The sequence below is a fragment of the Daktulosphaira vitifoliae genome, unplaced genomic scaffold, assembly GCF_025091365.1.
Source record: "Daktulosphaira vitifoliae isolate Bord-2020 unplaced genomic scaffold, ASM2509136v1 Scaffold_39, whole genome shotgun sequence".
Lineage (NCBI taxonomy): Eukaryota > Metazoa > Arthropoda > Insecta > Hemiptera > Phylloxeridae > Daktulosphaira > Daktulosphaira vitifoliae.
Window position 1 is genome coordinate 4,043 of NW_026099608.1, and position 16,860 is coordinate 20,902.

General features: G+C 25.9%; 1 protein-coding gene across 5 annotated transcripts in view; it reads right to left on the bottom strand.

Moving 5' to 3' along the window:
• Positions 1 to 4,626: 4,626 nt before the first annotated feature.
• Positions 4,627 to 16,860, bottom strand: part of LOC126908914 (tachykinins-like) — a 38,063-nt gene continuing 25,829 nt past the window's right edge. For 2 of the 5 annotated variants that reach the window (XM_050691245.1, XM_050691248.1), the window contains exons 3-4: positions 5,526 to 6,021; positions 4,628 to 4,901 (exon numbers count right to left, since the gene is read on the bottom strand). In XM_050691245.1, the coding sequence (XP_050547202.1) occupies positions 4,852 to 4,901; positions 5,526 to 6,009 (534 nt within the window). In that variant the 5' untranslated portion in view covers positions 6,010 to 6,021 and the 3' untranslated portion in view covers positions 4,628 to 4,851. Of the gene's footprint in view, positions 4,902 to 5,525; positions 6,022 to 16,860 lie in introns of all 5 variants that reach the window. The other 3 variants (XM_050691249.1, XM_050691250.1, XM_050691247.1) reach the window with 3 other exon arrangements.

Below are 16,860 nucleotides of genomic sequence, written 5' to 3' on the forward strand. Positions count from 1 at the left end.
AACGATACGTCAAAAGATCACAAATCGTATCTAGTTGAAGACATTACCCTCAAAATTTGAAAAAAATTTCACTCGTTCCCCGTAAATGGGGGAAACCTCCAAAAAAATTACAAATTTAAAAATCGCTAATTTTTTCAATTTTTTTACTAAAAACTGCCGTAACTTTTTCAAAAATGAACATATCAATATAATTTTTTTTATATAGATGCTTGATGTCCTTACCTATCATTTGGTATATTTTTTTTGTAAATTTGACCCTTTATCTGCCCACAGGGGAGGATTTAAAATGACAACTTTTTCACAAAAAATTAACTTTTTCAACTTAATTTTTGAAAATGTTCCAGAAAGTCTGACACTTTTATATATATCTTAAATTAAAGCTAATGTAATATCCTTTAATTTGAAAAAAAAAATTTGACCTCAGGACTTGTCTTCATAGTGAAAATGGCTTCCGAATGCTATTTTTGTGTGAAAATTCTCGATTTTATAATTTAAATTTTTTACTTTATTATGCTATAACTTTTTGAAAAATATATGGATCAATACAATTTTTTATGAGAAATAATATTTTTTAATAATCTCTTTTTCATTTGACATACTATATCTTAATCAGGATATTAATAAGGAACTAGCAGATCATGAAGCTTTTGGAATAATCCACCAATTTTTTAAAATTAAACACTATCTAAAGATTTGCATCGAAGCGTTTTTTTTTATAGTGATTTTAATCACTGTCAGATATCATTATACTTGATCCAACTATACCACGTCACCACTGTGCCGCCACTCCCCTGTGCTGGGTTTTTTACATTAAAATAGCCATAAAAGTGGGAAGGTCATAAAAAAAAAATTGTTTTAATCTAATTACAGCATAAAGAATAAACCCTGAAAATTTAAGAAAAAAATGAAGTAGTGATGCAACCACTTCTGGATGATTTGGAATGGATTGACCCATAGTAGGAATGGATTGACCCATCACTAATAAAACTGATAATTGTGAGTTTTAAAGTAAATTTTGTAAGTAATGTAATGTATTTTTAGATAAAATAAATTTTACTTAAAAATAAATATTATCAATCCATTCTATGGCATCATTGATAAAAATTAAGTGTTACTATGAAAAATGTTATTACATTTTCAAAGTCTGCAATTTTAATAGACTATAGTATAATTAACAAAAGTCAGTTTTAGAATAAATATTCTGAATGACTTCTTAAAAATGTTTGAATTTGATTAACACAATTTTAAAGAGTCAATTGTACATAACAAATAATCATATACCATAGATGCAGTTTTAACTAAATTTTTTTGAGGTCTAAATTAATTTTTATCTCTTTAGAAATATTTCGATATTAAAATACAATTAGAAAATAATTTTGAGTTTATTTGAGATTAATAGTAAGGTTCAAAGAAACTCATTTGTCAAATAAGTTGGATGGAAAATTAGCTTTACTTGGTTACTAATCACACACTAGGCAAAAATATTAATAAACAACAAATAAATAATCAATATCGACGTTATCAATTATCAGTCAATATAAAAACAAACTATTAACAAACCAAGCTGACAGTGTAAGTACAACTACGATTTAGTTGTTATCGGTCCGAAGATGGATTTTGAACGAGTCCGAAANCACTAGGCAAAAATATTAATAAACAACAAATAAATAATCAATATCGACGTTATCAATTATCAGTCAATATAAAAACAAACTATTAACAAACCAAGCTGACAGTGTAAGTACAACTACGATTTAGTTGTTATCGGTCCGAAGATGGATTTTGAACGAGTCCGAAACGTCAGCCAAAAACTGGAGAAATGGATACATTTGTAAACATTTCAAATAATACAAAAATCTTTGAAAGCTTTAACAAATTCATAAAATAATAAAAATTTTTTTAGTTTATATTTTAATGTTAAATTTCTGTTTCAATAAGTCTACAATAGATTAAAGCTACCTTTAAAAAAGAATTCTATAAAAAATAGGTTTATTATGGCCACATCATAGAACATTTGTTTGTATGTTACATAATCATTTTACAAAATCAAATACGAAATATTTGTATATTGCCATTTGAAAAAATTAAGTTAACACCCTGATAAAGTATAAGGAATGAATACTAATAATAACTGCTTAAAAACTAATTAACAAATACTTTTCTTAACATAATAATTATTTTAAAAAACATCGAATGGCTAGTATATGTGCCCTAGGAGTGAGCAATCCTATCACACTAACTAAAAAATTATGTAGTTTAATTCTAGGTCCCAGAGCAACCTTTCAATACTTTACAATAACGTTAACTTAATTAACTATATAAATGACGGGCTGGGTGTTTTACTTGACACTCAAATAATAAAATTTAAAGACAATTTACTATAATTTTTCTAATGACATGATTCTATTACGCAATTACATATAGTAAGAACATTAACATAAAGAAAAGAATAACATCAACCAGCTATCTGGCACTTGCACCGCTTGCTTAGTGTTACAATCCTTTGAATGCCCCACAACAAATCCTTCTGGGCAGACGTTAATAATCATGCGTCTTGCGATTGTTTCTGAGCTAGGTACTAATTGACCGGAAATAAGAGATACGCCACAGGTGTGTGAATATCATCTCCAAATATGAAGAGAGTATTCAATAAAATATACGATAGGGTTTTCGCTTATACAGACCGATACCAAACCAACGAAATTACGCCACACAACGAGTCATCGGACTCAACGGTCGGCCACCGTACAAGAACTTAGGTGCTGATAGTACACCTACAACTACTATGTCGTAGGTCAAGGGGCGAGAAGGGGTGGGTAATGATAAGCTACGTGAAACTTGACCGGGCTACACACATTACTTTTGAACACTTACACAGAGACAATAAGGAGCGTCAGTTAAAGGTGATTAATAAATTGTAATACCAGGACGTTGTATCACAATTAGGTGTGTTTTAATAAAACAATGAAATTAAATAAATTTTCACAAATAATTATATTTTAAGTAATAATTTGCTTTTTTGGCACAATATTGACAATAGTTAAATGTACAACTAAAAGAATTACTTATTTAAATAATATTCAAATATCAACTGTGTGACTGGAACTATTAAATGACACATAAATACTATAGTAATTTTTTTACCTGCAGATTTTTAACTTTGACATGAATTGTTTATTGATCATATAATTAACATAAATCACATCACCGCCTTGATCTTATATAGAATAATAATACTAAATTGATAATTACTTTAATGACTTTTACAAATGTAATACTAACAAATGCTGAGGTAAAATTTTATAAATGGTATGTACAATGTAGAGGTTCTCCCTCTGCGCCCTAGGGAATGCTTCTGTTTTTGGTAATATACAATATTATCCGCCCAAACTTTGTACTCGGACAGGAGGACCGAATGTACGACACTAACTAAGAGTCTGGTCCGCATCTCCCTCGGCCCCCTTTGATTGAGCATGAGCCCCCCCAAGATTTCCATGACTTTCTAAGTCATGGAAATCAGAAAGGCATGAGTAATGTGCATGCCTATGATGAGGCCCATATACGTTATGGAATCCTTTAGCGGAATTTCTAACCCCAGCAAGACTCTCCTTAATATTTACAGTAAACTGTAGTCAATGAATCTCACTAACAATGTATAATAAAATGAACAATGTTTATACAACGATGCTTAATTATACGCAACAATTATTTTTTATATACTTAATCAGAAAAACAAACTTTATTAAACACAAACGACAAAAATGTTTCAATTGATACAACTAAAACTATTTGTGAAAACAAACATAACTATTTTTTTAAAAACTTGAATCCAACGGCTGTTGATAAGGAAGGCTGTTCACTCAGCAGTATTGCCACTCATTATCAAACATCTATCGTTATGAGAATCACTCTGTATATGATAGTATAAGAATTAATAAATATTTGATTGTGTTTTGGTTAATTTTAAAATTTGTTATTAGATTTAATAAAATTAAGGAATGTTGGCATTTTTTTTATTTGAGAACTAATTTAACTCCATATAGTTTATAAGAGAAACTTGATTATTTTGTTAATAATAATGTAGTCTTATATTTTTAAATATTATATACCCAATCATTATTTAAAACTAAAAAATTATTTTAAATATTTTTCAATTAATAAAAGCCCAAAACAAAAAGGAAATTTTTATAAAATTCGTTATTTTATTATTATTATAGTGACAAATTAAACTTTTTAAAGTAAAATTTTATTCTCGTTATTATTAATGTATAAGTTATTAAAATCCAATATTTAACTGCCTGAGCTAGAATTTATATTGACTGGTGTAATTTAATGTAGGTTATTATTATTTTATATAATTATAATTTCCCTAACAACTTCAATTTATTGATAGCATATCTTTTAAACTACATGTGTACACGTATAAAAAATATGCACTGGGTATCTGAAAAAAAATCATTTGTTATAAATAATATTACACATATGTCATAATAATGCACCTTTGCATTTATAAATTTAATTAAAATTTTAAATAATACTCTCATTAGAAATTAGGAAACATTAGAAACAATCATTATCGTATAATTATAGTCAATAATTAAAATAATCAATAAAATTATATATTTATATTCATATTTTATAGCGTTAAAATTTAAATTAAATACATAAAATAATCAATAATCAACTCAACACGTAGACAAACAATGTTTTAAAATATGCATTTCTTTATACAATTGTGTTTATTTTAAATTCATATTAACTACTATAAAATAAGTTAATTTAAATAGTAGTAAGTAAAGAATTTTAACTCATAATATTAAAATGGTGCTACGGTATAATCTAAAATTTAAATTAACGTATTTCCTTTTCTTCGTCAAATTTTGTTACCACATAATTTCGTTCTGAAACAAAATAAAATTAAACTGTCAAAACATATTTTATTTAATCTATACATATAAAGGGTAGTTAATTTATTATGGACCACTTAATTAATCAAAAGATAAAAGTAATACTGAGAATATTTAATTGTTTTCTTTTAGATACATGTTTTTTCTCATTTTAACAATCATAAAATATTTTTAAGTTCACCCTTTATACATTTATTATACTATTATAAATTTATCACTATTATACTCGGGTTGGGAAATGTCTATGAATAAAAATAATAGTACCTTGTCTCACCTTTAGCCATCACTATAAAATGTTAATAATTTCTTACATACTAGTCTTAAGGTTGTTCTCGACAAGTCATTTTCATAATTAGATTATTAATTAAAGTTGACACCCTTATTAGGTATGAGGGATAATTAAAAAATTACTTTAGGATTGATAAATTAAGTAAAACATGTATTTTAAAGAGAACCAAAAAATTTCCAATATTATTATTTTTTTATTATTTAAGTGGTTCACGATAAATGAATCATTTTCAATGCATTCATAGTAATATTGTCATTAAAACAGCGGATTTTTAAATTTTATTTGAGTTCATTAAGTGCAGTTGAATAATTTTGGTTATATATATATACCTCCATCTGTTTGCATATTGTTGAGTATTTTATGTAAAGCAATTATGGTCTGCTCATCATCACTAGTATCCATATTGGCCCATTTTTTACCCCTTACTCCAAAGAATGCTTCCGAAGGCACTTTTTTACCACGCATACCAAAAAAACCGGCCGATCCTTTGGAGTATTCTTTTTTACCTCGCATACCGACAAAGCCCATGGCTCTTTTAAAACCTTCCGCGGAATTCGCCGCTGCTGCAGCCGCAGCCACTGCTGCCGATCTTCCCCCGTTGAACATTGGTCTCCTAAAGAGTAATGTCGAAAAAGATCTTTTGTCGAGCTCTAGCCCTGCTGATGTATCATCACTATTTCCACCGGATTCTTGATCCTTTTTACCCCTCATTCCCATAAAACCCATGCTTGCACGCCGGTTCATTGATAAATCGGCCAGTACGGCCCCCACTATGGCCAACATAATGAGGACCACATTGATTTTATATGGCATGATCTAAATCTGCTGAAAAAAAAATTTTATTTATTTATTCAAAGCTATTAGACTAGGTAAAAATATTTTTAGAGAAAAAAATATATAAAAATAACATAGATCAAAACTATGAATTGAAACTATAAGCCCACAATAGACCCAAAATAATATATTTTCTTTGACAATTTTGCTCATACACAACCAGCTACTGAGTTAGCTTATCAAATAACTGTTACAAAAGTTTTTCCATGATTAGTAAAATACACATATAAATAATGTATTAAACGTTTATTGCCAATTTTACTGTTCAAGTACAAATTGTTGATTTGGTTTCACGATCAACAGGTAAGTATTGTGATACAGAGCAGTTCGTCAACAAAACTATAAGTCCACAAAAATCTGACAAAGTTTTCGTAATTTTTTCTCCTTGTATTATAATTTTATAATTAACTTATTTTAATATTTTAGTTAGATATGAAATTTTGCAAATATGATTGATGAAAATATAATTGAAATTGAAAATAATTTACAGTCAGTGGGATGCACAGACGTAGATTGCAGGAGGGCTTAGACACCCAAAAGCTGTTTTGGCCCCCATAATTAATAAAATTTAAAAGAATTTTTATACAAAACAATTTAGGATAAGGAATATAATTAATTTATCTCCCCAAATGTTTTCATAAATTTACGCCTTTGACGGCAAATAACGACAATTTAATTAATAAACTCTACAAAAAAAAAAACGCGNTGACGGCATATAACGACAATTTAATTAATAAACTCTACAAAAAAAAAAACGCGTTTTTTTTATCATCTTTAGGTTATTTAACCTGCAGATTTATTCAAACCATTTCTCCTCTTTACTCACATTGTCATTGCAGCTTTATTAGACGGCCACTGTAATAGTCAACAATGACGGTTTAATGCATGACCTAAAATAGATTCCATTTTACTTGACTAGATAAACAAAAACTGGCTTAGATTTATTTTTGGTAATATTTAATTCTTTTTTTACGAGCTGTTTTCAATTATACGTTTGAATTACTTTGTGTAGTCCTTGTGCATTGGTACAAACAAAACGTGTGTGTTATCTATGGCGGTTGACCGTCCTACGTGATACAATTCCCCAATGAACAGTTTAAACAACCACACAAAAACTATGGTAGGAAAATAAACGTACTCCTTATACTATTATACTTTTATCTGCTATGTATGAATACGACACCTTTTTTGTTAGTCTGATTTGCGACACAACATTGTAGTCAACTTATGCTAATTTTATTTACCATATATCGAAACGATTTTTAAAATCATTACAAGGGGTAGTTCATTTATTTCGTTAACGAGGACCAAAGAAAACAAATTCAAAAGTTCTATTTTTCTATGTTTCTATGTTCAATGTTTCGCATTATGTAAATAATAGATGATTAGTTTTGAAATACTCAATTGATTAAGCAAAAGTAGAATAACCTAAAAATACGCCATTAGTTAGGGTTGAAAACTAATTAATTATTCATCTTCTTAGCCTCTATCGCAAATATTTGTGATCATATCTACATTACGATTTGATAGAACATTGTAATGGTCACCCATCTGGGAATCAACAAACTGCATAACTGAACACCAGCGCTATGACGGCCAATAAATAATCTACTGCGAAACACCTAACTCCTAAACTAAGTAATGATTCCTTTATAATAATAAAGGTACTAGTTATTACAATTATTAATAAATCTATGACATTATATTTTTTATTTTTTTTATTTATAATTATAACTCATACAATTTACTTCCAATAATTTAAATAATTTTTATATAATTTAATACATTATTTTTAACGCCATAAATTTCATATATTTTTTTTTACACATTACTCAAAATTGTAAATTAACTGAATTGAGATAAATCCTCCCTCCCACTAATGACCTTTTTGGGTCTCCAAAAAGAATGTAAAAATCTCTAAAAAGTCGCAATAAAATATATAAATGTTTTCAAATGTATGGAAATTTTAACAACTTTTTTTTTCCGATCATCTTTACTTGAGTTATTATTGATGTTTTAAATGATTTTTAATAAAATTCGTCCACGTTCTATCGATTTACAAAAATTACCCGTTTTTACAAGTAATTTAGATTGTTTTGTCATTTTCTAGTAAATCTTTAACTACACCAAAACTTATAAGCAAATTTAGTAAAGTTAATTTTATTATTTCTTAAATCAACCAAAATATTTATTTTTTGAAAAAAAAAAAATCAAACTTTTGAGTGTAATGATAAGATATAAATATTACAAACAAATCAAAATATTTCAAAGTTATTCGAGATAATTATAACTTCAAAACGTTCGATACAAGAAGAATCAATTGTATAATTTGAATTCGCTGACATTAGTTTAAAGGTTGAATTGGTTTTTAAACAAACAAATTACTTCAATTTTGTATATTTTTTTTACTGCTGTTGTTGCTATAAATTGTTAATTTAATAGGAATTCACTTACTTATTTTTATCATAATTAATTATTTGTTCTACTTGTTGCAGGAGTATTACACAAAAAATTTATCAAACACAAGATATTTTTCAAATTGTAACGTTCTTCAAGAAAAATAACTAGAAAATACACTAGTCTCGTCTTAAAATGTGTTACTTTAGAAACACTGTTTTTGACAGAGTTGCACAACTTTACTCAGTAATAGTTTACCAACTTACACTGACCATCGAGAGAATATGTCTGCTATAACTCTTAATCTAATATAATATCTTCTTTAATAGTGCTTTATTTTCTAGTGGAGTATTCAAAAATAATAAAATAATTAATAATATTAATTAATACTAAATTCTTAATGAATGATTTGATCTCGTGTTTATATACTAAACGATTTTTTATTTTAAGTTACCTAGTTGTGTTTGGATTATGCGATTCAGTTAATATATTAGGGGTTAAGTTATCAGCTATCAATAGTTAAGGATAAACAATTATCTGAATTGATTAAGTTAGTTTATTAAAATCATTGCATTTGAAAGAGCAATGGAGGTTTTTATGAATGACCCTAAACCAAAAACTGCAAGAAAGAATTAAGTCGTCACATGGAGGGAAGATTGTGTAAGGTTTAAATATCCTTACATCATGATAAAAGCTATTTAAACTAACTTTTTAATTTGTTTTTAATTAGCAAACCTTTTTGTAAGCAATACAAATTACTATTAGGTTCTTATATTTATTTTATTAATATTTTGACAGATATATGTATGTGGGTGTTTGTTTAAAACACAGTACGCTGTGATGTTTTGAAGCGCTAAAACATAAAAACTTATCAGTATTTAATATTCTTATTAATTAATCTATGATTGCATAATCAAATAAAAACTTGCTTCAATAAGCAATATTTTCATTTATTTTTAAATACAAAATACAACAACAAAATATAACCAGTTGTTTAAAGGAATCTTAAAAAAAGATTAAAAAACATCTAAAAAGTGATATTTTGGGACTTAAAAACATTAAATCATTAAAATGAAACCTATTATTTACATACGCAGTAAGTAAACATTAATGAACTATCTAAATTTTTAATAATGATTATAGCATTGTATTTGACATTAAACTTAATTTAGTATTTTGATCGTTCACAAGATCAACATCAATGGATTTTTTTTCACAAATTACGTTTGAGTACCGTAGCAAAGCTAAAAAGTATTGTAGTAGTATTTACTTTCAGTGAATTCAGTTAAACCAACTTTTTTTTTACTTAATCAAAACTATAAAGTATAACTTATACAAATGTCTCAGCTCGTTTTATTTCGTTTTGGCCGTTTTATTTACTGCGTTGGACGATAACACCTATGCTAACATTTACAATAAAGTATTAAATAAATACTGCCTAGAGATTAATAAGTTTATAAATTGGCATAATAATGTTAAAAAAAATAATAAACAAGTAACAATAGAAATTAAGTTCAACTAAAATTATTCTTATTATTTTAATTATACACTTTGAGATTATTTGCTACCATACAATTTTAAAAAATTAACATTTTTATGAGAAAATTGTTAAAAATTTATATAACACATTTTAATTCCGAATATGGTACTTACTACAAAACTTTTCTACACTAAAAAAATTCTTTAGTGAAATTCAACAAATTTTTTTTTATTGATAAAAAATAGCATTTTTTATTAATTAAAACAATTTTTTATGGATATAACAAAATATTTTTGAATTTGATCAATGCTTTATTATTTTAACAAACATGAAATGATTCATTTAACAAAAAGTATATTGGACGTTATTGATAATGCGTTTGTTGATTTTACCAGAGAATATTTTTCAGTAAAGAGCTTTTGATTTTTTTTTGTTACAATTAATTTCTTGAATGAACCAGTTGAATGTTTTTATTTTATTTTTTTTTATGGGATTGTCAGGCCGAGTCAGTATAGCGACAGTGCTTGACACACACTGTCTCGGGTTCGACACTCGGTCACTGACGTCTTCACTTGCCGAGGGAGAGATCAGTTCGATAATCGACTTCCTTTTCTCCGGTGACGGACTAACCAACCGTGTCAGGGTATCAATGGTTAAAAACCCTTCTCCTTTGGGGAGGCCACTTAATAATTATATTAATAATGAGCTTATGAAACGTAAAAAAAATGGATCTCTGATTTAATTACATTACAATATTACCGTAGTTATCATATTTTAATATCATCAAAAGTATTTTAAAAAATGTTCTTTCATTTGATATGATTTTAGTCACTGGTTTATTTTTACATAAACGAAAAAGAATATTTAAATAATTATACATGTATGTGTTTGATACCACTCTTATATGACTTAAATTCAAAATATTTGTTACTATGGTAATTACAAATTTCAGTAAAAGCCTTTTATTAATAAAAAATGAATAGTTTATTTTTAAACTGCATAAAATATCTCATATAGATGATGATGTAAGAAAATTTTCTAATTAAAACAAATGAAATACTGACTTGAAATAATTTACCCCCAACAAAAATGTTTTCAAATACATAAACGGACTTCATTATCTGTTATAAAAAACACTCTAGTTTATAACTGTCCAAAGTTTAAGAAACTTAGAAAAAAGGTTCATTGAGTTTAATCCTCCGACTGATCATTTGAATTACCATTATCTCTTGAAAACAGACTTAGGTTAATAGTACAAATGTTTGAGCAAAGATTTATGACTTAATCGTCGAATTCATCTCGTATAAAATACGTAAACGTACATATTTAACTACGTGTCTTATTCTATCTAGACAAATAAATGTTTAAAAACTTTCGTAAGTGTCTAAATTAAGATTTAAATTTGATCGGAAAACGTGTAGAAAATGCATATTACTCAAAGTTTCAAACGCTACGCACACTCCAAAATACATTGTTTTGTGTAGTTGTGTGATGTTTAATCACAGAAATATTCGATTGCTTATATTTTCCTATTCGCAAGGCAAAGTCACGTACAAAAGGATAACAGAAGCACTGCCGCAAAAAGTTATTAGCCTGTAAAAACTTACAACTTCATTACTTAATTATTATTTTTGTCCAACTCAATAGATTTCAATAATCAATAGTTTTACACGCGTTAGAAAAATGTGTTCAGAGAAATCCCATGCCAAATCAATTATCAATGAATACGAAAAATTAAAAAAATTATACTTTTGAACGCCATGTAATTTATCATTTCACACACAAATATTTTTAGTTCCCAATTTGATTTATGTTTATTTTACGATACACTGTGTCATTAAGCTTATTTTGCTTTTGTTTTTAGCATTAATGTTAAAGAAAATTTATTTTAACCCAACCCAATTTCAACTTTTTTCTATTTTGGCTCCTTAGTGTTATAATTACGAAAGGCATCCAAATATCAAATTATTAAGTATTTGAACATATACTCCGAGTATTCAATTAATTAATATCACCAACTCGTTCCTGTGGAGTTTAATTAATAGAACTCTTCTAAATATTAATCTTTTACAGAGGGAAACTCCAGCCCAAACCTAAGGCACTCTTTGTACTACTAAAAGTTATGGCTATTAACATCAGCAAGAACAGAGTACTGGTACAAGTTCATCTAGGTGATCTATGACTTACTTATTGCAAGTTGATTAGCTTATAACATCTAGTATAATTGAGAACCCAAATTTGACTAATTTTTTATCTCCGTAAGATCATTCCTTATCTTTTGATCGTAAAAACCACAAGAGATTTACTTTTAAAAGGATTATCTATTCGAAAAGCACAAAAAAACTGTAAATATACACGATTTTCTATTGTTGATCAGAAGTATCAAAATTCAATAATATTACAACAAAAAAAAAAAAAAACGCAATACAAGTAAAATTCCAAATATTGTATTTTAACAACAAGCTTTTTCGTTCTTAGATACTCATTATCTAATTAATAAATTAAACTACTTAAATAAACAAAAACAATTTTTTCAAAATTATTACTTCATAATGTTGATGATAAATCATTCACTCTGTTTATATAAAATAAACATCTTCAATTAGTAATTTAATTTATTTTTGGAACCAAAACCAAGCTTGTATTATTATTTCATGCTTAATATTCTGTCTAAAAACCAAAACTTGTATCAGAAAAAATAGGAAAATATACAAAACCCATTACAACAGAATCGATTTCCAAAACCTTTACACTGAGACACGATGAGTTACCAGCTGAGTTTGATAAGTCCATTATATTTACTTTTATGTTTTTAGTGATATGACCAATGGGACATCTCTTTATCTTTTTAATATCGCATTTACTTATTATACAATTATATTGTGTAGATAGTAAATATTCAGGATAAAAAAAAAAAACGATTTTTTCTCAATTTGATATACTATATAGCAAAAACTTTTACCGTTTAAATATGGAATGATTTTATAAGTGCCTCGTTATTCTCTTTTACATTTTTGTTTAGTTTCTGATTAATGACTGTATATCATTCAAAACAATATAAAGGTTAAAAACAAGACATTTTCTAATTATAATAATTATAACTTTGTAATAGTTTAATTATTATTATACGGGGTAAAAATTGTTATCTTTGAATAAATTGCCAGAATTGTGACTTTGTATTAAAAAGTATTGTTATAAAAAATGTAATACAATTTTATAGAAATAATAGCATATTTACAAAAATGTAATTTTACATAAGTATCGTTAAATAATAACAATTATAAAAAATTACCTACCATTAAAAATTAACGTTCGGTATCAAAAAATAAGGTCTGTATTTAATTAATTGTGACTTAAGTGACCGTGAGTTTCAAGAAGTTTTTACCATGATGTGCGTTTTTTTTTATATATCTGTTCATCAAAATTATCAACTTTCATATTTTTAGAAATGTTTTGAAACGACTAACACCTTTTACCTTTATAAAATCAAAACTCTTGAAGGGTACTATTAAAAATAATTGTGCCGAAGATTATTTTACTATAAGAAATAGGCCGATAAATTATAAAACAATCGTAATTTGTATAAAAAAAATATGTTATTTTTAATTTTTGAAAATGTTCTTGTAGTTATAAGAATTTTCCAATTATTATTATAATCAAAAAATAAATAATTTACTACTAATAATAATTAAATACTACTCTGCATCCCCATTGTGCCGCCGCCTCATTGTGCTGAGATTTTTTTAAATAATTTATGTAAGCATACTTTTAAACTACGTTATAATCATATTTTTTTATTATTTGTTTTAAATAACACAACTTTTTTGCAATTAAAATTCTTTTTAATGTTTAAATTATTTAGCTATTTGTTGATAACAATTTTAGGATAAGTAACTATTTACAACACATTGAAAATTTTTATAAGAAAAATGCTAAAAATTGGCTATTTTGAAATTATACAATTATTTGAAATTACAAAAACTAAGCACACTGAGGTGATACAGTAATAAAAATCTATAACTATTGAAATTTGAAGTCATTTGAGAGTAATGTCTTCAACTTGGAACGAATTTAACGTATGTTGAAAAAAATCGCTTCTGAAAAAAATAGTGACAGCGTTTATCACTGTTTTAAAATGTAAAGTACACCATTAACCTGAGTGGCAGGTATTTTTGTGGAATTAAGGGGTGGCCAAATTTTTTTGTAAACATAATGTATAATATACAAAATATTGTTGGGGGTATGTAGAGGCAGCAATAAAACTTTATCTATAAATACGTCTCTGCCTGTAACTATACTGTTTGACTCATATGCATATACACAATATAAGTTAGGAAAATCCATAAAAGGTAAACATTTTTACCACGATATTTTTAGTTATCAAATTAAAGCTAAAGAATTAAAAATAATTGTATTGTATAGGTTACAGATTTTTATAATTAGAGTTTGATGTATTTTTAACTTTTATCTGTAAATTATTCGTTCTTATTAGAGACAATCACATTTCGGTGATAACTAGTATAAAATGTAAAAAAATGTCATGAAAATTGAGATTTGGTCTTTCGATGATTTCGAATATTTTTAATATAATATTTCTAATTTTTAAATTATAAAATTGTAATTAAATCTTTGGATAGATTGTCTTGAAAACGTATATTGTATCTAAAAAACCTAAAGAATCAAATTTTCCTTAATTCAAATTTTATTGGTTAAGATTATTGAAAAATATTAATATTAAAACCAAATTGATTATGCCAACATTTTATCACAGAATACTTTTGATGTTTTAATATACTTTATTTGAAAAAAATATTTTTATTTAATTTTATATTTTCATCATATTTTGAAAATTCTGTCACATTTTAATTTGCATTACATCAAATGTTAATTAATTTCTTTAACCCTTCAGTGCATGGAAGTATATACATTTATGCTTACAAAAGTTGCTTTAGATTTCATGTACAATAAGGAAATACTATTGAAATTGTACAAGAATACAATTTTTTATTTATTCAGTGAAGGATAAGATAAAAAAAATTTTAATGAATTATTGTTAAAGTGTAATCAGCAGCCAAATTGTAAAATCTTAAAATGTAAAAATATCAAATTTTTATATCTTTTGATTTAGAACAAATCAGTTGTTGAGTATATAATGATAAAAGACAACAAATTATAAAAAAAATTCTATTATACACAATATTTCATTTAATTGTCCATAGAAAATTATCTCATAATTTGGTTATTTATTTTAGAATTTTAAGCCGAGTAGTCAATTGTAATTTTAAAGTTCTGTTTCTTTATCTTTACAATTAATTGAATAACTATATGTCATACGTCATATTAATTACACCATTTTATAAATTTAGAATGTATATATATAAAGGTAAAATTATCTACCTATTATTTGCAATTTCATAGTGATAAAATCAACTTAAAAATAGTTACAGTTAAAAATTCATTTTTTGTTTCTACAAAATGTCTATTTTACTTTAATTTAAAGATCAATATAAAAGGTTAAACTTAATTATTAAGCCTCAAATTTTGGACAACTATTTTCTATCTTTTATCAACAAATTATATCAGAAAATATTAACAAAATGTAGTTTATATAATGATTTTATTGTTTAATTATCACTTATTACTAATTGTTTATTATTTTAAAAACCATATGTAATTGGAAAAATCTGAAGTCATATTTGCAAAAAGTGTCAAAAATTCAATAGAGAATTCACCTAAATATTGTAAACAGTAAAATGACTATTGTCCTGTGTAATTAGTTTGTCAATCGTTATTTCTACGAGGTTCATTTATTAATTATCAACTTGAATCAACTGAATTAACAATTTCAATGTCAAACAATCTTTTTCTTATCTAACGCAAAATTAAAATGTCTCCTGAGAATTGTGATTATTGTTTTGAAAAATGCGAAAAGACGGTTCCATAGCAAATTAAAAATGAAGTAGTACTTTTTCAAAGATGAATGAGTTATCTTTAGCTTACAACACGAGTTTAGTAAAAACTTCATTCCAAAGAAGCTTTGGATATCGTAAATAGTATTTGTTTGAGAAAATACATTCATTGAAAAATATATTTATTTACGACTTCTGTACGCCATCATGAGAATTGTAACAAAAAGTTTATAAAAGTGATCATTGTTAGTATAAGTTAACGTTTCCTTTTTTTCAAGATTAAATATATAAAATAAAATTATTATTTTGAACAAGCCTTGGGCACTAGCAATATTTTACTACGCTTATACAAATAAACTTTGAATACTTTTCGTTCATTACTATTAATTATGATCAACTATACTTTTATTATAAAAAAAAAACAAATTTTAAAGGCTTATAATACTTAAACATTTCTAAATATGCATATATTTCTTTATTTATAAGGTGCGAGTTTAAAATCCAATTAAATAAAAAATTTCAAACAAAAATAATTATGACTTGATTAATTATGATTAATAATTAATTATAATCAATTATTAAATATTCAATATTCATAAAATAAAATTAAAATATATTAAATAAAAAACAAACGGTAGCACAGTGGGGTCGCGGCATAGTGGAGACATTGCATAGTTGGGTCCAGATAGATTTAATCTGACAGTGATTAAAATCACTATCATAAGAAACGCTTCGATGCAAATCTGTAGATAGTGTCGGGACAAATTTCTTTTATTTTATTTTATAGTACATATAATAAGCTTTAATTTTATATATGTTTAAAGGACGCAGTATTTCCGGAACACTTTCAAAAGTTAAGTTGAAAAAGTTCTATATTTTTTACAATATTTCAACATTTGAACGCCTCCTATATAAGGGGAAATTGTCCAATTTTAATAAAAAGTATGTCAAATGAAAGATGTACTTATAATGTATTTAGAAAAAAAAAATTGGTGCTGATATATACATTTTTCAAAAAGTTATAGCATTTTTAAGTTGAAAATT